This window comes from Hypanus sabinus (genome assembly GCF_030144855.1).
Source record: "Hypanus sabinus isolate sHypSab1 chromosome X2 unlocalized genomic scaffold, sHypSab1.hap1 SUPER_X2_unloc_13, whole genome shotgun sequence".
NCBI classification, from domain to species: domain Eukaryota; kingdom Metazoa; phylum Chordata; class Chondrichthyes; order Myliobatiformes; family Dasyatidae; genus Hypanus; species Hypanus sabinus.
The window spans coordinates 221,157-244,589 of record NW_026778983.1 but is presented as its reverse complement, the minus strand read 5'-3'; the positions used below and the strand labels follow the sequence as shown (position 1 = coordinate 244,589).

Genomic DNA, 23,433 nt, shown 5'->3' with positions numbered 1-23,433 from the left:
ACAACACAGTACATATAACTCACACACACAACACATAAAGTATACCGTCAAACGAAACAACGTTCCTCCGGACCAAGGTGCACAACACAGTACGTATAACTCACACACACAACACATAAAGTATACCGTCAAACGAGACAACGTTCCTCCGGACCAAGGTGCACAACACAGTACATATAACTCACACACACAACACATAAAGTATACCGTCAAACGAGACAACGTTCCTCCGGACCAAGGTGCACAACACAGTACATATAACTCACACACACACAACACATAAAGTATACCGTCAAACGAAACAACGTTCCTCCGGACCAAGGTGCACAACACAGTACATATAACTCACACACACAACACATAAAGTATACCGTCAAACAATACAACGTTCCTCCGGACCAAGGTGCACAACACAGTACATATAACTCACACACACACAACAGATAAAGTATACCGTCAAACGAGACAACGTTCCTCCGGACCAAGGTGCACAACACAGTACATATAACTCACACACACACACAACACATAAAGTAATCTCACGACAAATAAATTAACAATAAGGTGCACATCTGATACAAATTGAAAAGCAAACAGTACGACGCTACTGGATGAGATGAGACCTGGGAGGGGTTGGGGAGTTCAGTTGTCTCACGGCCTGGGGGGGAGGAAGCGGTCTCCCATCTTAACAGTCCTAATGCTACGGTACCTCCTGCCCGATGGTAGGGGGTCAAAGTGATTGTGGGACGAATGAAAGGGATCACTGACGATGCTGTGTATGCAGAGCCCCTGATCAATATCTCTGATGTGTGGAGGAGAGAACCTCACAGCAGTGCTCGCAAACCTCCGTAGGGTCCTGCGGTCGATTCCCGTGCCAGAGGGTGACTCTCAATGGCGCTCCTGGAAAGACTGGTTAAGACGCCCACCAGAGATACCCTCGTACCGTGCGAGGGGACCAAGCCGGGCCTTTATCTGGTCCTGACAACTGCAGGGTCTCGGCCCCAGGCGTCGACTGGCCCGCTCAGTTCCTCTGGCGGTCTGTGTGTGCATTGCTCTCCAGAGAAAGGACGCGATTACTGTACCCCACCCTCTGAGTTTCCCGTCACGTACTGGCCGTGCGCGAGCTTAAAGAGAGGGAGTGGGGGAGACCAGATCTCTGAAGGACGGTCGTCTGGTTCGGGGTCTTTGGTGAGGAGAGTGGGAGGGCAGGCCCTGGTGCCAGGACGACGGTTCTGAGGGGGAAGTAACGATACCCGAGTTAGCCAGCTCGTTGGAGATGGTCTTCGAGGGGAGGTCCAAACCGTGGCTGGCGTCCTTCACGCAAGACGTGGGTTCGGCGCGCGAGTACTCAAAGTGAGGCATCCCGACTGCTCCTGAGACGAGCTGCAACGTTTAACTGCAGTGGGCCCCTTCTATTTCCCTTCCCTTCTTTCGAGTCGAGATACTGGTAGATGCATATTTCCTTTGTAACTCTGCGCCGGTGCGCCACCCGCCATTTCCCGGCGGACGATAGCTTCGCGTGGGGCAGTATTCCTACCCCCCAACCCGGAAGATTCCGGCCTGTCCTGCTGGGTTGAACCCGAATCGCACCGAGGCCTGACGCGGAGTTAGCTGACGGGCCGTGTTTGCTCACCAGCGGGTTACGCGGTGGCGGCCGACGCGCTGCCATCTTCACCGGGGAAGCCGGGAGACAGCTCACCTCGGTGAACGGGCCAGACAAGAGGATCGACTCCTGGGTAAGCCCGTCAGCAAAGGGAAAGGAGACACGGTTTCCTACACGTGACGATTCGTTATTTATTTCAGTCAGCGAGACAGCGCTGATGAACTGTACGCCTTCGTACTGTGGAACGCAAACACGGGGGAACGCACAAATGCCCGACAACCGGCGGCAGGAATTGAACCGGGCTCGCTGGTGCTGACCGCTAAGCTACGGGGTACAATGCCGCTATTGATTTTCCCCATCGCGCGTGGCGCCAAGACGTCACAGCGAGCTCCTAAATTGATTTATTTTACCTACTTTGCGATAACAGGGCAGAGACGGGCTGGGCGACCCACCCGCTGATCTGACCCTGGCCTTACCGCAAGGCGATCCGCCATCACCTGCAAAGCTGACACCCACTCGGAACGTGGGAGGAAACCGCAGCACCCGGAGGAAACTCAGGCGCCCAGGGGGAAGCGCGGACAGACAGCGTACGGAGCACGGCAGAATTAAACGGCGGCGAACTGCTGGCGTACGAGGAACGGCGAAGGGTCTGGGCTCACCTCGGTACCTCGTGTCTGTATCGGAACACCTCCCGTCCCGAGCGCGAGACATCCTGGCGAGCCTCGGCCAGAGCCGCGGCCGCGTTCTGCACCATGGCCGCGGCGGACAGGGGCCTGTGGTTATCCACCGATGCGGCAGGCCTGTCACCCCGGGGGGCGGACGACCTAACACCAGACGGCTTGAAGTGCGCGGCCAGGGCCAAGATCAGTCTCATCACACATTTCAAGTTGCCTTCAACGATGTCTGTTCAATCAAAACAAAACAGAGCTTTTAGTTCCAGTAACGCCTTGTTCCTCTTTCCCACATGATAGATCTATCCCCCAAGGGAGATATCCCATCCACCTCTCACTGCTGCCATCGGGCAGGAGGTACAGGAGCCTCAGGACCCACACCACCAGGTTCAGGAACAGTTATTACCCCTCAACCATCAGGAAGGACGTACAGGAGCCTCAGGACCCACACCACCAGGTTCAGGAACAGTTATTACCCCTCAACCATCAGGAAGGACGTACAGGAGCCTCAGGACCCACACCACCAGGTTCAGGGACAGTTATTACCCCTCAACCATCAGGAAGGTGGTACAGGAGCCTCAGGACCCACACCAGCAGGTTCAGGGACAGTTATTACCCCTCAACCATCAGGAAGGAGGTACAGGAACCTCAGGACCCACACCACCAGGTTCAGGGACAGTTATCACCCCTCAACCATCAGGCTCTTGAACCAGAGGGGATAACGTCACTCACCCCAACTCTGAACTGTTTCTACAACCTGTGGACTCACTTTCAAGGCCTCTTCATCTCATGTTCTTGATATTTATTATCATTACTATTATTATATTTTAGTATTTGCGCAGTCTGTTGTCTTTTACACGTTGATTGCTTGTCCATCCTCTAGGGGGCAGTCTTTCATTGATTCTGACGTGTTTCTTTGTGTTTACTGTGAACGTCAAAGGCAGTTCAACTCTTTGAGTGATTATGCAGAAAGTTTGAAGTTCATAACTCTTGTGGTATTTCTGTTTCAGATAATTGAAAATTGCAAGCAAGCACTGTCTGAGGAAACGGACAACCTCGGCCTCAGGGGCTTATCACCCGAGGAGGTCCATGAGGACGTGGCAGCAACGCTAGGGGAGGGTGAAAGATGAATCGACTCCTTCTACCTTAGGCCACCAACTTGTCAATCGTCCCTTGTGCGTACTTGTATAATAAATTCAGTTTGGACTTCGAATTAACAAAAATAACCCAGTCTCCCGATCGGTTATACTGGAACGATGTCTAGATTTAAACCTGCAGCCTTGCTATGAAGTCATAAAGATAAAAGACAGAAGATTTATTTGTTGCATGGCTATCAAAACAAGCTTCAAATCAAAAGGGCAAGATTGTGCTTCCCGCCCCAACGTAACACCCCGTCAGCTCACTAACCCTAGCCAGTATGTCTTGGGAATGTGGTAAGCTGCCTACTGCACCACCGCCCCCTATCTGCGACTGTCAATTGTCTCTATCACCAGGAAAGACAAAGTAGGTTACTGAAATTAAGCATGCAGGTACAGCAGGCAGTAAAGAAAGCTGATGGCATGTTGGCCTTTATAACAAGGGGAGTTGAGTATAGGAGTAAAGAGGTCCTTCTGCAGTTGTACAGGGCCCTGGTGAGACCCCACCTGGAGTATTGTGTGCAGTTTTGGTCTCCAAATCTGAAGAAGGACATTCTTGCTATTGAGGGAGTGCAGCATAGGTTCACGAAGTTAATTCCTGGGATGGCGGGACTGTCATACGTTGAAAGATTGGAGTGACTGGGCTTGTATACACTGGAATTTAGAAGGATGAGAGGGGATCTGATTGAAGCATATAAGATTATTGAGGGATTGGACACGCTAGAGGCAGGAAGCATGTTCCCGCTGATGGGTGAGTCCAGAACCAGAGGCCACAGTTTAAGAATAAGCGGTAGGCCATTTAGAACGGAGTTGAGGAAAAACTTTTTCACCCAGAGAGTTGTGGATCTGTGGAATGCTCTGCCCCAGAAGGCAGTGGAGGCCAAGTCTCTGGATGCATTCAAGACAGAGTTAGATAGAGCTCTTAAAGATAGTGGAGTCAAGGGATATGGGGAGAAGGCAGGAACGGGGGTACTGATTGTGGATGGTCAGCCATGATCACAGTGAATGGCCTACTCCTGCACCTATTGTCTATTGACAGGCTTCATACCGGTCATTGACGCCCAACTTGAACAAGATGCTGTATCGGATGAAGAAGGCCTTGCGTGTGCTGAAGGTTTTATTGGACCCACCTGGGCGGTTGGGTAGGGTAAACGCAGGCGGATTTCTTGCGCCGGGGTTGGGAACAAAAGGACTCGGGTTAAGGGTGAAAGGTGAAATGTTTAAGGGGAACTTGGGCGGGGGAGAAACTTCTTCACTCGGAGGGCGCTGAGTGTGGAACGAGCTGCCGGTGCAGGAGGCCGATGCGATTACGATTTCACCGTTTAACAGAAGTGTTAAATGGGTGGGAGGGGTACGGTCCAGCTGCAGGTCGATGGGACCAGGCAGATTAACGGTGTGGCACGGAGTGGATGGGCCGAAGGGCCTTGCCTCTGTGCTGGAGTGTTCTGTGACCCTACGGTTTCTGTTCTCAAAAGGGTGATCGCCACCAGGAGGCATTCGGGCTCTCACGACCAGACTCTGCAACCATTTCTTCCCCCAAGCCATCAGACTCCTCAATACCCAGAGCCTGGACTGACACCTTACTGCCCTACTGTTTATTATTTATTGTAATGCCTGCACTGTTTTGTGCACTTTATGCAGTCCTGGGTAAGTCTGTAGTCTATTGTAGCTTTCTCTGTGTTGTTTTTTACGTAGTTCAGTCTAGTTTTTGTACTGTGTCGTGTAACACCATGGTCCTGAAAAACGTTGTCTCGTTTTTATTGTGTTCTGTACCAGCAGTTATGGTCGGAATGACAATAAAAGTGACTTGACTTGACTTGAAGCATTACGCATTATCAGTGAAATTCAGCCAGGTGAGAACAAGGACAGGCCTCAACCCTACCCTAAACCAGGTGAGAACAAGGACAGGCCTCAACCCTACCCTAAACCAGGTGAGAACAAGGACAGGCCTCAACCCTACCCTAAACCAGGTGAGAACAAGGACAGGCCTCAACCCTACCCTAAACCAGGTGAGAACAAGGACAGGCCTCAATCCTACCCTAAACCAGGTGAGAACAAGGACAGGCCTCAACCCTATCCTAAACCAGGTGAGAACAAGGACAGGCCTCAACCCTACCTTAAACCAGGTGAGAACAAGGACAGGCCTCAACCCTACCCTAAACCAGGTGAGAACAAGGACAGGCCTCAACCCTACCTTAAACCAGGTGAGAACAAGGACAGGCCTCAACCCTACCCTAAACCAGGTGAGAACAAGGACAGGCCTCAACCCTACCCTAAACCAGGTGAGAACAAGGACAGGCCTCAACCCTACCCTAAACCAGGTGAGAACAAGGACAGGCCTCAACCCTGTCCTAAACCAGGTGAGAACAAGGACAGGCCTCAACCCTGTCCTAAACCAGGTGAGAACAAGGACAGGCCTCAACCCTATCCTAAACCAGGTGAGAACAAGGACAGGACTCAACCCTGTCCTAAACCAGGTGAGAACAAGGACAGGCCTCAACCCTGTCCTAAACCAGGTGAGAACAAGGACAGGCCTCAAACCTGTCCTAAACCAGGTGAGAACAAGGACAGGCCTCAACCCTACCTTAAACCAGGTGAGAACAAGGACAGGCCTCAACCCTACCCTAAACCGGGTGAGAACAAGGACAGGCCTCAACCCTACCCTAAACCAGGTGAGAACAAGGACAGGCCTCAACCCTATCCTAAACCAGGTGAGAACAAGGACAGGCCTCAACCCTACCCTAAACCAGGTGAGAACAAGGACAGGCCTCAACCCTACCCTAAACCAGGTGAGAACAAGGACAGGCCTCAACCCTATCCTAAACCAGGTGAGAACAAGGACAGGCCTCAACCCTACCCTAAACCAGGTGAGAACAAGGACAGGCCTCAACCCTACCCTAAACCAGGTGAGAACAAGGACAGGCCTCAACCCTATCCTAAACCAGGTGAGAACAAGGACAGGCCTCAACCCTACCCTAAACCAGGTGAGAACAAGGACAGGCCTCAACCCTACCCTAAACCAGGTGAGAACAAGGACAGGCCTCAACCCTACCCTAAACCAGGTGAGAACAAGGACAGGCCTCAACCCTACCCTAAACCAGGTGAGAACAAGGACAGGCCTCAACCCTACCCTAAACCAGGTGAGAACAAGGACAGGCCTCAACCCTACCCTAAACCAGGTGAGAACAAGGACAGGCCTCAACCCTGTCCTAAACCAGGTGAGAACAAGGACAGGCCTCAACCCTACCCTAAACCAGGTGAGAACAAGGACAGGCCTCAACCCTGTCCTAAACCAGGTGAGAACAAGGACAGGCCTCAACCCTACCCTAAACCAGGTGAGAACAAGGACAGGCCTCAACCCTACCCTAAACCGGGTGAGAACAAGGACAGGCCTCAACCCTACCCTAAACCAGGTGAGAACAAGGACAGGCCTCAACCCTGTCCTAAACCAGGTGAGAACAAGGACAGGCCTCAACCCTACCCTAAACCAGGTGAGAACAAGGACAGGCCTCAACCCTGTCCTAAACCAGGTGAGAACAAGGACAGGCCTCAACCCTACCCTAAACCAGGTGAGAACAAGGACAGGCCTCAACCCTACCCTAAACCGGGTGAGAACAAGGACAGGCCTCAACCCTACCCTAAACCAGGTGAGAACAAGGACAGGCCTCAACCCTACCCTAAACCGGGTGAGAACAAGGACAGGCCTCAACCCTACCCTAAACCAGGTGAGAACAAGGACAGGCCTCAACCCTATCCTAAACCGGGTGAGAACAAGGACAGGCCTCAACCCTACCCTAAACCATTTGAGAACAAGGACTGGCCTCAACCCTACCCTAAACCAGGTGAGAACAAGGACAGGCCTCAACCCTATCCTAAACCGGGTGAGAACAAGGACAGGCCTCAACCCTACCCTAAACCAGGTGAGAACAAGGACAGGCCTCAACCCTACCCTAAACCAGGTGAGAACAAGGACAGGCCTCAACCCTATCCTAAACCAGGTGAGAACAAGGACAGGCCTCAACCCTACCCTAAACCAGGTGAGAACAAGGACAGGCCTCAACCCTACCCTAAACCAGGTGAGAACAAGGACAGGCCTCAACCCTACCCTAAACCGGGTGAGAACAAGGACAGGCCTCAACCCTACCCTAAACCAGGTGAGAACAAGGACAGGCCTCAACCCTATCCTAAACCGGGTGAGAACAAGGACAGGCCTCAACCCTACCCTAAACCGGGTGAGAACAAGGACAGGCCTCAACCCTACCCTAAACCAGGTGAGAACAAGGACAGGCCTCAACCCTATCCTAAACCAGGTGAGAACAAGGACAGGCCTCAACCCTACCCTAAACCAGGTGAGAACAAGGACAGGCCTCAACCCTACCCTAAACCGGGTGAGAACAAGGACAGGCCTCAACCCTACCCTAAACCAGGTGAGAACAAGGACAGGCCTCAACCCTATCCTAAACCAGGTGAGAACAAGGACAGGCCTCAACCCTACCCTAAACCAGGTGAGAACAAGGACAGGCCTCAACCCTACCCTAAACCAGGTGAGAACAAGGACAGGCCTCAACCCTATCCTAAACCAGGTGAGAACAAGGACAGGCCTCAACCCTACCCTAAACCAGGTGAGAACAAGGACAGGCCTCAACCCTACCCTAAACCAGGTGAGAACAAGGACAGGCCTCAACCCTACCCTAAACCAGGTGAGAACAAGGACAGGCCTCAACCCTACCCTAAACCAGGTGAGAACAAGGACAGGCCTCAACCCTACCCTAAACCAGGTGAGAACAAGGACAGGCCTCAACCCTACCCTAAACCGGGTGAGAACAAGGACAGGCCTCAACCCTACCCTAAACCAGGTGAGAACAAGGACAGGCCTCAACCCTACCCTAAACCAGGTGAGAACAAGGACAGGCCTCAACCCTACCCTAAACCAGGTGAGAACAAGGACAGGCCTCAACCCTATCCTAAACCGGGTGAGAACAAGGACAGGCCTCAACCCTACCCTAAACCATTTGAGAACAAGGACAGGCCTCAACCCTACCCTAAACCAGGTGAGAACAAGGACAGGCCTCAACCCTATCCTAAACCGGGTGAGAACAAGGACAGACCTCAACCCTACCCTAAACCAGGTGAGAACAAGGACAGGCCTCAACCCTACCCTAAACCAGGTGAGAACAAGGACAGGCCTCAACCCTACCCTAAACCAGGTGAGAACAAGGACAGGCCTCAACCCTACCCTAAACCAGGTGAGAACAAGGACAGGCCTCAACCCTGTCCTAAACCAGGTGAGAACAAGGACAGGCCTCAAACCTGTCCTAAACCAGGTGAGAACAAGGACAGGCCTCAACACTACCTTAAACCAGGTGAGAACAAGGACAGGCCTCAACCCTACCCTAAACCAGGTGAGAACAAGGACAGGCCTCAACCCTGTCCTAAACCAGGTGAGAACAAGGACAGGCCTCAACCCTACCCTAAACCAGGTGAGAACAAGGACAGGCCTCAACCCTATCCTAAACCAGGTGAGAACAAGGACAGGCCTCAACCCTGTCCTAAACCAGGTGAGAACAAGGACAGGCCTCAACCCTGTCCTAAACCAGGTGAGAACAAGGACAGGCCTCAACCCTGTCCTAAACCAGGTGAGAACAAGGACAGGCCTCAACCCTACCTTAAACCAGGTGAGAACAAGGACAGGCCTCAACCCTATCCTAAACCGGGTGAGAACAAGGACAGGCCTCAACCCTACCCTAAACCAGGTGAGAACAAGGACAGGCCTCAACCCTACCCAAAACCAGGTGAGAACAAGGACAGGCCTCAACCCTACCCTAAACCGGGTGAGAACAAGGACAGGCCTCAACCCTACCCTAAACCAGGTGAGAACAAGGACAGGCCTCAACCCTATCCTAAACCGGGTGAGAACAAGGACAGGCCTCAACCCTACCCTAAACCGGGTGAGAACAAGGACAGGCCTCAACCCTACCCTAAACCAGGTGAGAACAAGGACAGGCCTCAACCCTATCCTAAACCAGGTGAGAACAAGGACAGGCCTCAACCCTACCCTAAACCGGGTGAGAACAAGGACAGGCCTCAACCCTACCCTAAACCAGGTGAGAACAAGGACAGGCCTCAACCCTATCCTAAACCAGGTGAGAACAAGGACAGGCCTCAACCCTACCCTAAACCAGGTGAGAACAAGGACAGGCCTCAACCCTACCCTAAACCAGGTGAGAACAAGGACAGGCCTCAACCCTATCCTAAACCAGGTGAGAACAAGGACAGGCCTCAACCCTACCCTAAACCAGGTGAGAACAAGGACAGGCCTCAACCCTACCCTAAACCAGGTGAGAACAAGGACAGGCCTCAACCCTATCCTAAACCAGGTGAGAACAAGGACAGGCCTCAACCCTACCCTAAACCAGGTGAGAACAAGGACAGGCCTCAACCCTGTCCTAAACCAGGTGAGAACAAGGACAGGCCTCAACCCTACCCTAAACCAGGTGAGAACAAGGACAGGCCTCAACCCTGTCCTAAACCAGGTGAGAACAAGGACAGGCCTCAACCCTACCCTAAACCAGGTGAGAACAAGGACAGGCCTCAACCCTACCCTAAACCAGGTGAGAACAAGGACAGGCCTCAACCCTACCCTAAACCAGGTGAGAACAAGGACAGGCCTCAACCCTACCCTAAACCGGGTGAGAACAAGGACAGGCCTCAACCCTACCCTAAACCAGGTGAGAACAAGGACAGGCCTCAACCCTATCCTAAACCGGGTGAGAACAAGGACAGGCCTCAACCCTACCCTAAACCATTTGAGAACAAGGACTGGCCTCAACCCTACCCTAAACCAGGTGAGAACAAGGACAGGCCTCAACCCTATCCTAAACCGGGTGAGAACAAGGACAGGCCTCAACCCTACCCTAAACCAGGTGAGAACAAGGACAGGCCTCAACCCTACCCTAAACCAGGTGAGAACAAGGACAGGCCTCAACCCTATCCTAAACCAGGTGAGAACAAGGACAGGCCTCAACCCTACCCTAAACCAGGTGAGAACAAGGACAGGCCTCAACCCTACCCTAAACCAGGTGAGAACAAGGACAGGCCTCAACCCTACCCTAAACCAGGTGAGAACAAGGACAGGCCTCAACCCTACCCTAAACCAGGTGAGAACAAGGACAGGCCTCAACCCTACCCTAAACCAGGTGAGAACAAGGACAGGCCTCAACCCTATCCTAAACCAGGTGAGAACAAGGACAGGCCTCAACCCTGTCCTAAACCAGGTGAGAACAAGGACAGGCCTCAACCCTACCCTAAACCAGGTGAGAACAAGGACAGGCCTCAACCCTGTCCTAAACCAGGTGAGAACAAGGACAGTCCTCAACCCTACCCTAAACCAGGTGAGAACAAGGACAGGCCTCAACCCTGTCCTAAACCAGGTGAGAACAAGGACAGGCCTCAACCCTACCCTAAACCAGGTGAGAACAAGGACAGGCCTCAACCCTACCCTAAACCAGGTGAGAACAAGGACAGGCCTCAACCCTACCCTAAACCAGGTGAGAACAAGGACAGGCCTCAACCCTACCCTAAACCAGGTGAGAACAAGGACAGGCCTCAACCCTACCTTAAACCAGGTGAGAACAAGGACAGGCCTCAACCCTACCCTAAACCAGGTGAGAACAAGGACAGGCCTCAACCCTACCCTAAACCAGGTGAGAACAAGGACAGGCCTCAACCCTACCCTAAACCAGGTGAGAACAAGGACAGGCCTCAATCCTACCCTAAACCAGGTGAGAACAAGGACAGGCCTCAACCCTATCCTAAACCAGGTGAGAACAAGGACAGGCCTCAACCCTACCTTAAACCAGGTGAGAACAAGGACAGGCCTCAACCCTACCCTAAACCAGGTGAGAACAAGGACAGGCCTCAACCCTACCCTAAACCAGGTGAGAAAAAGGACAGGCCTCAACCCTACCCTAAACCAGGTGAGAACAAGGACAGGCCTCAACCCTACCCTAAACCAGGTGAGAACAAGGACAGGCCTCAACCCTACCCTAAACCAGGTGAGAACAAGGACAGGCCTCAACCCTGTCCTAAACCAGGTGAGAACAAGGACAGGCCTCAACCCTGTCCTAAACCAGGTGAGAACAAGGACAGGCCTCAACCCTATCCTAAACCAGGTGAGAACAAGGACAGGCCTCAACCCTGTCCTAAACCAGGTGAGAACAAGGACAGGCCTCAACCCTGTCCTAAACCAGGTGAGAACAAGGACAGGCCTCAAACCTGTCCTAAACCAGGTGAGAACAAGGACAGGCCTCAAACCCTACCTTAAACCAGGTGAGAACAAGGACAGGCCTCAACCCTACCCTAAACCGGGTGAGAACAAGGACAGGCCTCAACCCTACCCTAAACCAGGTGAGAACAAGGACAGGCCTCAACCCTATCCTAAACCAGGTGAGAACAAGGACAGGCCTCAACCCTACCCTAAACCAGGTGAGAACAAGGACAGGCCTCAACCCTACCCTAAACCAGGTGAGAACAAGGACAGGCCTCAACCCTATCCTAAACCAGGTGAGAACAAGGACAGGCCTCAACCCTACCCTAAACCAGGTGAGAACAAGGACAGGCCTCAACCCTACCCTAAACCAGGTGAGAACAAGGACAGGCCTCAACCCTATCCTAAACCAGGTGAGAACAAGGACAGGCCTCAACCCTACCCTAAACCAGGTGAGAACAAGGACAGGCCTCAACCCTACCCTAAACCAGGTGAGAACAAGGACAGGCCTCAACCCTACCCTAAACCAGGTGAGAACAAGGACAGGCCTCAACCCTACCCTAAACCAGGTGAGAACAAGGACAGGCCTCAACCCTACCCTAAACCAGGTGAGAACAAGGACAGGCCTCAACCCTACCCTAAACCGGGTGAGAACAAGGACAGGCCTCAACCCTACCCTAAACCAGGTGAGAACAAGGACAGGCCTCAACCCTGTCCTAAACCAGGTGAGAACAAGGACAGGCCTCAACCCTACCCTAAACCAGGTGAGAACAAGGACAGGCCTCAACCCTGTCCTAAACCAGGTGAGAACAAGGACAGGCCTCAACCCTACCCTAAACCAGGTGAGAACAAGGACAGGCCTCAACCCTACCCTAAACCGGGTGAGAACAAGGACAGGCCTCAACCCTACCCTAAACCAGGTGAGAACAAGGACAGGCCTCAACCCTGTCCTAAACCAGGTGAGAACAAGGACAGGCCTCAACCCTACCCTAAACCAGGTGAGAACAAGGACAGGCCTCAACCCTGTCCTAAACCAGGTGAGAACAAGGACAGGCCTCAACCCTACCCTAAACCAGGTGAGAACAAGGACAGGCCTCAACCCTACCCTAAACCGGGTGAGAACAAGGACAGGCCTCAACCCTACCCTAAACCAGGTGAGAACAAGGACAGGCCTCAACCCTACCCTAAACCGGGTGAGAACAAGGACAGGCCTCAACCCTACCCTAAACCAGGTGAGAACAAGGACAGGCCTCAACCCTATCCTAAACCGGGCGAGAACAAGGACAGGCCTCAACCCTACCCTAAACCATTTGAGAACAAGGACTGGCCTCAACCCTACCCTAAACCAGGTGAGAACAAGGACAGGCCTCAACCCTATCCTAAACCGGGTGAGAACAAGGACAGGCCTCAACCCTACCCTAAACCAGGTGAGAACAAGGACAGGCCTCAACCCTACCCTAAACCAGGTGAGAACAAGGACAGGCCTCAACCCTATCCTAAACCAGGTGAGAACAAGGACAGGCCTCAACCCTACCCTAAACCAGGTGAGAACAAGGACAGGCCTCAACCCTACCCTAAACCAGGTGAGAACAAGGACAGGCCTCAACCCTACCCTAAACCGGGTGAGAACAAGGACAGGCCTCAACCCTACCCTAAACCAGGTGAGAACAAGGACAGGCCTCAACCCTACCCTAAACCGGGTGAGAACAAGGACAGGCCTCAACCCTACCCTAAACCGGGTGAGAACAAGGACAGGCCTCAACCCTACCCTAAACCAGGTGAGAACAAGGACAGGCCTCAACCCTACCCTAAACCAGGTGAGAACAAGGACAGGCCTCAACCCTACCCTAAACCATTTGAGAACAAGGACTGGCCTCAACCCTACCCTAAACCAGGTGAGAACAAGGACAGGCCTCAACCCTACCCTAAACCAGGTGAGAACAAGGACAGGCCTCAACCCTACCCTAAACCAGGTGAGAACAAGGACAGGCCTCAACCCAACCCTAAACCAGGTGAGAACAAGGACAGGCCTCAACCCTACCCTAAACCGGGTGAGAACAAGGACAGGCCTCACCCCTACCCTAAACCAGGTGAGAACAAGGACAGGCCTCAACCCTACCCTAAACCGGGTGAGAACAAGGACAGGCCTCAACCCTACCCTAAACCAGGTGAGAACAAGGACAGGCCTCAACCCTATCCTAAACCGGGTGAGAACAAGGACAGGCCTCAACCCTACCCTAAACCATTTGAGAACAAGGACATGCCTCAACCCTACCCTAAACCAGGTGAGAACAAGGACAGGCCTCAACCCTATCCCAAACCGGGTGAGAACAAGGACAGACCTCAACCCTACCCTAAACCAGGTGAGAACAAGGACAGGCCTCAACCCTACCCTAAACCAGGTGAGAACAAGGACAGGCCTCAACCCTACCCTAAACCAGGTGAGAACAAGGACAGGCCTCAACCCTGTCCTAAACCAGGTGAGAACAAGGACAGGCCTCAAACCTGTCCTAAACCAGGTGAGAACAAGGACAGGCCTCAACCCTACCTTAAACCAGGTGAGAACAAGGACAGGCCTCAACCCTACCCTAAACCAGGTGAGAACAAGGACAGGCCTCAACCCTGTCCTAAACCAGGTGAGAACAAGGACAGGCCTCAACCCTACCCTAAACCAGGTGAGAACAAGGACAGGCCTCAACCCTATCCTAAACCAGGTGAGAACAAGGACAGGCCTCAACCCTGTCCTAAACCAGGTGAGAACAAGGACAGGCCTCAACCCTGTCCTAAACCAGGTGAGAACAAGGACAGGCCTCAACCCTACCTTAAACCAGGTGAGAACAAGGACAGGCCTCAACCCTATCCTAAACCGGGTGAGAACAAGGACAGGCCTCAACCCTACCCTAAACCGGGTGAGAACAAGGACAGGCCTCAACCCTACCCTAAACCAGGTGAGAACAAGGACAGGCCTCAACCCTACCCTAAACCGGGTGAGAACAAGGACAGGCCTCAACCCTACCCTAAACCGGGTGAGAACAAGGACAGGCCTCAACCCTATCCTAAACCGGGTGAGAACAAGGACAGGCCTCAACCCTACCCTAAACCGGGTGAGAACAAGGACAGGCCTCAACCCTACCATAAACCAGGTGAGAACAAGGACAGGCCTCAACCCTATCCTAAACCAGGTGAGAGCAAGGACAGGCCTCAACCCTACCCTAAACCGGGTGAGAACAAGGACAGGCCTCAACCCTACCCTAAACCAGGTGAGAACAAGGACAGGCCTCAACCCTATCCTAAACCAGGTGAGAACAAGGACAGGCCTCAACCCTACCCTAAACCAGGTGAGAACAAGGACAGGCCTCAACCCTACCCTAAACCAGGTGAGAACAAGGACAGGCCTCAACCCTATCCTAAACCAGGTGAGAACAAGGACAGGCCTCAACCCTACCCTAAACCAGGTGAGAACAAGGACAGGCCTCAACCCTACCCTAAACCAGGTGAGAACAAGGACAGGCCTCAACCCTATCCTAAACCAGGTGAGAACAAGGACAGGCCTCAACCCTACCCTAAACCAGGTGAGAACAAGGACAGGCCTCAACCCTGTCCTAAACCAGGTGAGAACAAGGACAGGCCTCAACCCTACCCTAAACCAGGTGAGAACAAGGACAGGCCTCAACCCTGTCCTAAACCAGGTGAGAACAAGGACAGGCCTCAACCCTACCCTAAACCAGGTGAGAACAAGGACAGGCCTCAACCCTATCCTAAACCGGGTGAGAACAAGGACAGGCCTCAACCCTACCCTAAACCAGGTGAGAACAAGGACAGGCCTCAACCCTACCCTAAACCAGGTGAGAACAAGGACAGGCCTCAACCCTATCCTAAACCGGGTGAGAACAAGGACAGGCCTCAACCCTATCCTAAACCGGGTGAGAACAAGGACAGGCCTCAACCCTACCCTAAACCAGGTGAGAACAAGGACAGGCCTCAACCCTACCCTAAACCAGGTGAGAACAAGGACAGGCCTCAACCCTATCCTAAACCGGGTGAGAACAAGGACAGGCCTCAACCCTACCCTAAACCAGGTGAGAACAAGGACAGGCCTCAACCCTACCCTAAACCAGGTGAGAACAAGGACAGGCCTCAACCCTATCCTAAACCAGGTGAGAACAAGGACAGGCCTCAACCCTACCCTAAACCAGGTGAGAACAAGGACAGGCCTCAACCCTACCCTAAACCAGGTGAGAACAAGGACAGGCCTCAACCCTATCCTAAACCAGGTGAGAACAAGGACAGGCCTCAACCTTACCCTAAACCAGGTGAGAACAAGGACAGGCCTCAACCCTACCCTAAACCAGGTGAGAACAAGGACAGGCCTCAACCCTATCCTAAACCAGGTGAGAACAAGGACAGGCCTCAACCCTGTCCTAAACCAGGTGAGAACAAGGACAGGCCTCAACCCTACCCTAAACCAGGTGAGAACAAGGACAGGCCTCAACCCTGTCCTAAACCAGGTGAGAACAAGGACAGGCCTCAACCCTACCCTAAACCAGGTGAGAACAAGGACAGGCCTCAACCCTGTCCTAAACCAGGTGAGAACAAGGACAGGCCTCAACCCTACCCTAAACCAGGTGAGAACAAGGACAGGCCTCAACCCTACCCTAAACCGGGTGAGAACAAGGACAGGCCTCAACCCTACCCTAAACCAGGTGAGAACAAGGACAGGCCTCAACCCTATCCTAAACCGGGTGAGAACAAGGACAGGCCTCAACCCTATCCTAAACCGGGTGAGAACAAGGACAGGCCTCAACCCTACCCTAAACCAGGTGAGAACAAGGACAGGCCTCAACCCTACCTTAAACCAGGTGAGAACAAGGACAGGCCTCAACCCTATCCTAAACCGGGTGAGAACAAGGACAGGCCTCAACCCTACCCTAAACCAGGTGAGAACAAGGACAGGCCTCAACCCTATCCTAAACCGGGTGAGAACAAGGACAGGCCTCAACCCTACCCTAAACCAGGTGAGAACAAGGACAGGCCTCAACCCTACCTTAAACCAGGTGAGAACAAGGACAGGCCTCAACCCTATCCTAAACCGGGTGAGAACAAGGACAGGCCTCAACCCTACCCTAAACCAGGTGAGAACAAGGACAGGCCTCAACCCTGTCCTAAACCAGGTGAGAACAAGGACAGGCCTCAACCCTACCCTAAACCAGGTGAGAACAAGGACAGGCCTCAACCCTACCCTAAACCAGGTGAGAACAAGGACAGGCCTCAACCCTATCCTAAACCGGGTGAGAACAAGGACAGGCCTCAACCCTATCCTAAACCGGGTGAGAACAAGGACAGGCCTCAACCCTACCCTAAACCAGGTGAGAACAAGGACAGGCCTCAACCCTACCTTAAACCAGGTGAGAACAAGGACAGGCCTCAACCCTATCCTAAACCGGGTGAGAACAAGGACAGGCCTCAACCCTACCCTAAACCGGGTGAGAACAAGGACAGGCCTCAACCCTATCCTGAACCGGGTGAGAACAAGGACAGGCCTCAACCCTACCCTAAACCAGGTGAGAACAAGGACAGGCCTCAACCCTACCTTAAACCAGGTGAGAACAAGGACAGGCCTCAACCCTATCCTAAACCGGGTGAGAACAAGGACAGGCCTCAACCCTACCCTAAACCAGGTGAGAACAAGGACAGGCCTCAACCCTGTCCTAAACCAGGTGAGAACAAGGACAGGCCTCAACCCTACCCTAAACCAGGTGAGAACAAGGACAGGCCTCAACCCTGTCCTAAACCAGGTGAGAACAAGGACAGGCCTCAACCCTATCCTAAACCAGGTGAGAACAAGGACAGGCCTCAACCCTGTCCTAAACCAGGTGAGAACAAGGACAGGCCTCAACCCTACCCTAAACCAGGTGAGAACAAGGACAGGCCTCAACCCTGTCCTAAACCAGGTGAGAACAAGGACAGGCCTCAACCCTACCCTAAACCAGGTGAGAACAAGGACAGGCCTCAACCCTGTCCTAAACCAGGTGAGAACAAGGACAGGCCTCAACCCTACCCTAAACCAGGTGAGAACAAGGACAGGCCTCAACCCTACCCTAAACCGGGTGAGAACAAGGACAGGCCTCAACCCTACCCTAAACCAGGTGAGAACAAGGACAGGCCTCAACCCTGTCCTAAACCAGGTGAGAACAAGGACAGGCCTCAACCCTACCCTAAACCAGGTGAGAACAAGGACAGGCCTCAACCCTACCTTAAACCAGGTGAGAACAAGGACAGGCCTCAACCCTATCCTAAACCGGGTGAGAACAAGGACAGGCCTCAACCCTACCCTAAACCAGGTGAGAACAAGGACAGGCCTCAACCCTGTCCTAAACCAGGTGAGAACAAGGACAGGCCTCAACCCTACCCTAAACCAGGTGAGAACAAGGACAGGCCTCAACCCTGTCCTAAACCAGGTGAGAACAAGGACAGGCCTCAACCCTATCCTAAACCAGGTGAGAACAAGGACAGGCCTCAACCCTGTCCTAAACCAGGTGAGAACAAGGACAGGCCTCAACCCTACCCTAAACCAGGTGAGAACAAGGACAGGCCTCAACCCTGTCCTAAACCAGGTGAGAACAAGGACAGGCCTCAACCCTACCCTAAACCAGGTGAGAACAAGGACAGGCCTCAACCCTGTCCTAAACCAGGTGAGAACAAGGACAGGCCTCAACCCTACCCTAAACCAGGTGAGAACAAGGACAGGCCTCAACCCTACCCTAAACCGGGTGAGAACAAGGACAGGCCTCAACCCTACCCTAAACCAGGTGAGAACAAGGACAGGCCTCAACCCTATCCTAAACCGGGTGAGAACAAGGACAGGCCTCAACCCTATCCTAAACCGGGTGAGAACAAGGACAGGCCTCAACCCTACCCTAAACCAGGTGAGAACAAGGACAGGCCTCAACCCTACCTTAAACCAGGTGAGAACAAGGACAGGCCTCAACCCTATCCTAAACCGGGTGAGAACAAGGACAGGCCTCAACCCTACCCTAAACCAGGTGAGAACAAGGACAGGCCTCAACCCTATCCTAAACCGGGTGAGAACAAGGACAGGCCTCAACCCTACCCTAAACCAGGTGAGAACAAGGACAGGCCTCAACCCTACCTTAAACCAGGTGAGAACAAGGACAGGCCTCAACCCTATCCTAAACCGGGTGAGAACAAGGACAGGCCTCAACCCTACCCTAAACCAGGTGAGAACAAGGACAGGCCTCAACCCTACCCTAAACCAGGTGAGAACAAGGACAGGCCTCAACCCTATCCTAAACCAGGTGAGAACAAGGACAGGCCTCAACCCTACCCTAAACCAGGTGAGAACAAGGACAGGCCTCAACCCTACCCTAAACCAGGTGAGAACAAGGACAGGCCTCAACCCTATCCTAAACCAGGTGAGAACAAGGACAGGCCTCAACCCTACCCTAAACCAGGTGAGAACAAGGACAGGCCTCAACCCTACCCTAAACCAGGTGAGAACAAGGACAGGCCTCAACCCTATCCTAAACCAGGTGAGAACAAGGACAGGCCTCAACCCTGTCCTAAACCAGGTGAGAACAAGGACAGGCCTCAACCCTACCCTAAACCAGGTGAGAACAAGGACAGGCCTCAACCCTGTCCTAAACCAGGTGAGAACAAGGACAGGCCTCAACCCTACCCTAAACCAGGTGAGAACAAGGACAGGCCTCAAACCTGTCCTAAACCAGGTGAGAACAAGGACAGGCCTCAACCCTACCTTAAACCAGGTGAGAACAAGGACAGGCCTCAACCCTACCCTAAACCAGGTGAGAACAAGGACAGGCCTCAACCCTGTCCTAAACCAGGTGAGAACAAGGACAGGCCTCAACCCTACCCTAAACCAGGTGAGAACAAGGACAGGCCTCAACCCTATCCTAAACCAGGTGAGAACAAGGACAGGCCTCAACCCTGTCCTAAACCAGGTGAGAACAAGGACAGGCCTCAACCCTGTCCTAAACCAGGTGAGAACAAGTACAGGCCTCAACCCTACCTTAAACCAGGTGAGAACAAGGACAGGCCTCAACCCTATCCTAAACCGGGTGAGAACAAGGACAGGCCTCAACCCTACCCTAAACCAGGTGAGAACAAGGACAGGCCTCAACCCTACCCTAAACCAGGTGAGAACAAGGACAGGCCTCAACCCTACCCTAAACCGGGTGAGAACAAGGACAGGCCTCAACCCTACCCTAAACCAGGTGAGAACAAGGACAGGCCTCAACCCTATCCTAAACCAGGTGAGAACAAGGACAGGCCTCAACCCTACCCTAAACCAGGTGAGAACAAGGACAGGCCTCAACCCTACCCTAAACCAGGTGAGAACAAGGACAGGCCTCAACCCTATCCTAAACCAGGTGAGAACAAGGACAGGCCTCAACCCTACCCTAAACCAGGTGAGAACAAGGACAGGCCTCAACCCTACCCTAAACCAGGTGAGAACAAGGACAGGCCTCAACCCTATCCTAAACCAGGTGAGAACAAGGACAGGCCTCAACCCTACCCTAAACCAGGTGAGAACAAGGACAGGCCTCAACCCTTCCCTAAACCGGGTGAGAACAAGGACAGGCCTCAACCCTATCCTAAACCGGGTGAGAATAAGGACAGGCCTCAACCCTATCCTAAACCGGGTGAGAACAAGGACAGGCCTCAACCCTACCCTAAACCAGGTGAGAACAAGGACAGGCCTCAACCCTACCCTAAACCAGGTGAGAACAAGGACAGGCCTCAACCCTATCCTAAACCGGGTGAGAACAAGGACAGGCCTCAACCCTACCCTAAACCAGGTGAGAACAAGGACAGGCCTCAACCCTACCCTAAACCAGGTGAGAACAAGGACAGGCCTCAACCCTATCCTAAACCAGGTGAGAACAAGGACAGGCCTCAACCCTACCCTAAACCAGGTGAGAACAAGGACAGGCCTCAACCCTACCCTAAACCAGGTGAGAACAAGGACAGGCCTCAACCCTATCCTAAACCAGGTGAGAACAAGGACAGGCCTCAACCTTACCCTAAACCAGGTGAGAACAAGGACAGGCCTCAACCCTACCCTAAACCAGGTGAGATCAAGGACAGGCCTCAACCCTATCCTAAACCAGGTGAGAACAAGGACAGGCCTCAACCCTGTCCTAAACCAGGTGAGAACAAGGACAGGCCTCAACCCTACCCTAAACCAGGTGAGAACAAGGACAGGCCTCAACCCTGTCCTAAACCAGGTGAGAACAAGGACAGGCCTCAACCCTACCCTAAACCAGGTGAGAACAAGGACAGGCCTCAACCCTGTCCTAAACCAGGTGAGAACAAGGACAGGCCTCAACCCTACCCTAAACCAGGTGAGAACAAGGACAGGCCTCAACCCTACCCTAAACCAGGTGAGAACAAGGACAGGCCTCAACCCTACCCTAAACCAGGTGAGAACAAGGACAGGCCTCAACCCTATCCTAAACCGGGTGAGAACAAGGACAGGCCTCAACCCTATCCTAAACCGGGTGAGAACAAGGACAGGCCTCAACCCTACCCTAAACCAGGTGAGAACAAGGACAGGCCTCAACCCTACCTTAAACCAGGTGAGAACAAGGACAGGCCTCAACCCTATCCTAAACCGGGTGAGAACAAGGACAGGCCTCAACCCTACCCTAAACCAGGTGAGAACAAGGACAGGCCTCAACCCTATCCTAAACCGGGTGAGAACAAGGACAGGCCTCAACCCTACCCTAAACCAGGTGAGAACAAGGACAGGCCTCAACCCTACCTTAAACCAGGTGAGAACAAGGACAGGCCTCAACCCTATCCTAAACCGGGTGAGAACAAGGACAGGCCTCAACCCTACCCTAAACCAGGTGAGAACAAGGACAGGCCTCAACCCTATCCTAAACCAGGTGAGAACAAGGACAGGCCTCAACCCTACCCTAAACCAGGTGACATTGGAATAAAATCAGGCCATTCAGCCCACTGAGTCTGCCCTAGCAGTCCATCCCTGCTCGATTTAGCTGAACGCGACTTCTGCAAATTACTCACTGTCCTCTTATCCCCACCCTGCTCCGTTCCCAGTTCCCTGGCAGTTGGGGATCAGTACCCTCATCGCTCTATCCCCCTCCCCCTCCTCACATTTAGTCCTCCAGGCACCTCCCACTCCCGGCGGATCCACCGTTCCGAGGAACGCTGTTGCCCTCGCTTTGCACCCCCCCCCACCCACCCGGTCACGGTGGGCGAGCACAGCTTCCGTTGCAGGCACTCTTAACCTTCCAGCATTCCAGGCCGGACTTCTCGGACCCCGTCTCCTTCAAACACTGGCGTCTGAAGTCAGGGGTTCCCCGGCCACTGACCGAGCGCGTAGACCCCCCCCCCTCCCCCACCAGGTTGGGAATCGCGAGCCCCTTTGCCCCTCCTCGGGTCAGGACACGCGCCCAGACCTCATGAAGCTCCTCGGAACCCATCTCGCCCGTCGGTCCAGAGGTGCTGCCCCCTGCGACCCGCTGACCAGTACGTTTTCGGGCCCTGCGGGACCCCGAGGAAACCCACCCAGTCGCAGGGTGGACGGACCGACTCCCCGCAGAGGACGTCCGAGTTCGACTTCAGGCTCCGACAGCCCGAGCTGACCGCTGACCGCCACACCCACCCTGACCGTGGCTTCCAAGGATTTTTTTTTTTACAAAAGGGCAGGCAGGGCTGGTGCGGACTCACCCCGGGCGGAGGTCTGGTGCATGCGAATCTTCTTGGATGCTACGAACTGCAGCACCTTGTCCACATTCTCTTTCATTTCCTTGTAGCTGCTGGGGTTGAAGCAAACATCGCGGAGCTGTTCTCCGGCTTCAGGAGAGAAGAGAAGATTCGAAATAGTGAAATTCACTTCACTGAGTATGATTTTTTTTTAAATGTGCACGAGGGTGCGCAAGATTTCTCAAGCTTCCGACACAATCAGCCGTTGTAACCTTCTAATCCGGGGGTTCCCAACCTGGGGACCTCGGACCCTTTTGCTTAACGATATTGGACCATGGCATAAAAAAAAGAGGTTGGGAGACCCCTGTTTTAGTCAAACATAGGCACAAGTCAAAAATGCCGACAGGAATCCCTTCACAATAACTGAAGCCCCTGCCACATGCAACACTGCGTCACTACCTGGACGTCTGCTGCGGTCACAATCTTGTCAGAAGTACTGTCTTCAAAGTGAATTTATATGTGCACAAATACTTAAATCCGTTGACGATTTTATAGGAAAATAACAAGAAGGTCTGATGGCATGAACATTGATTTCTCTAACTTCCGTTAATGCCCCTCCTCCCCGTCTTACCCCATCCCTGATTTATTTATTTCCCCCCTCCCTTTTTTCTCTCTATCTGCCCATCGCCCTGCCTGTTCTCCATCTCCCTCTGGTGCTCCCCTCCCCCTTTCTTTCTCCCAAGGCCTCCCGTCCCATGATCCTTTCCCTTCTCCAGCTCTGTATCCCTTTTGCCAATCACCTTTCCAGCTCTCAGCTTCACCCCACCCTCTCCAGTCTTCTCCTGTCATTTCGCATTTCCCCCTCCCCCCACTACTTTCAAATCTCTTACTATCTTTCCTTTCGGTTAGTCCTGATGAAGGATTCCCCTCACACTCCTGGTCAGCAGGGGGCGGTATTGAACCTGTTTTAGATGTTGGGACCACTCTCCTGAATCCTCCCGGACAGCAGGGGGCGGTATTGAACCTGTTTTAGATGTTGGGACCACT

The 23,433-nt window shown here is 53.2% G+C and overlaps 1 protein-coding gene across 6 annotated transcripts in view; it reads right to left on the bottom strand.

Annotated features, from left to right (window-relative positions):
- LOC132385735 (dixin-like) overlaps positions 1-23,433 on the bottom strand; it is a 270,730-nt gene that overhangs the window by 147,604 nt on the left and 99,693 nt on the right. For all 6 annotated transcript variants that reach the window (XM_059957946.1, XM_059957948.1, XM_059957947.1 and 3 more), the window contains 2 exons: positions 22,411-22,536; positions 2,263-2,506 (listed from right to left, as the gene is read on the bottom strand). In XM_059957946.1, the coding sequence (XP_059813929.1) occupies positions 2,263-2,506; positions 22,411-22,536 (370 nt within the window). The remainder of the gene's footprint in view (positions 1-2,262; positions 2,507-22,410; positions 22,537-23,433) is intronic.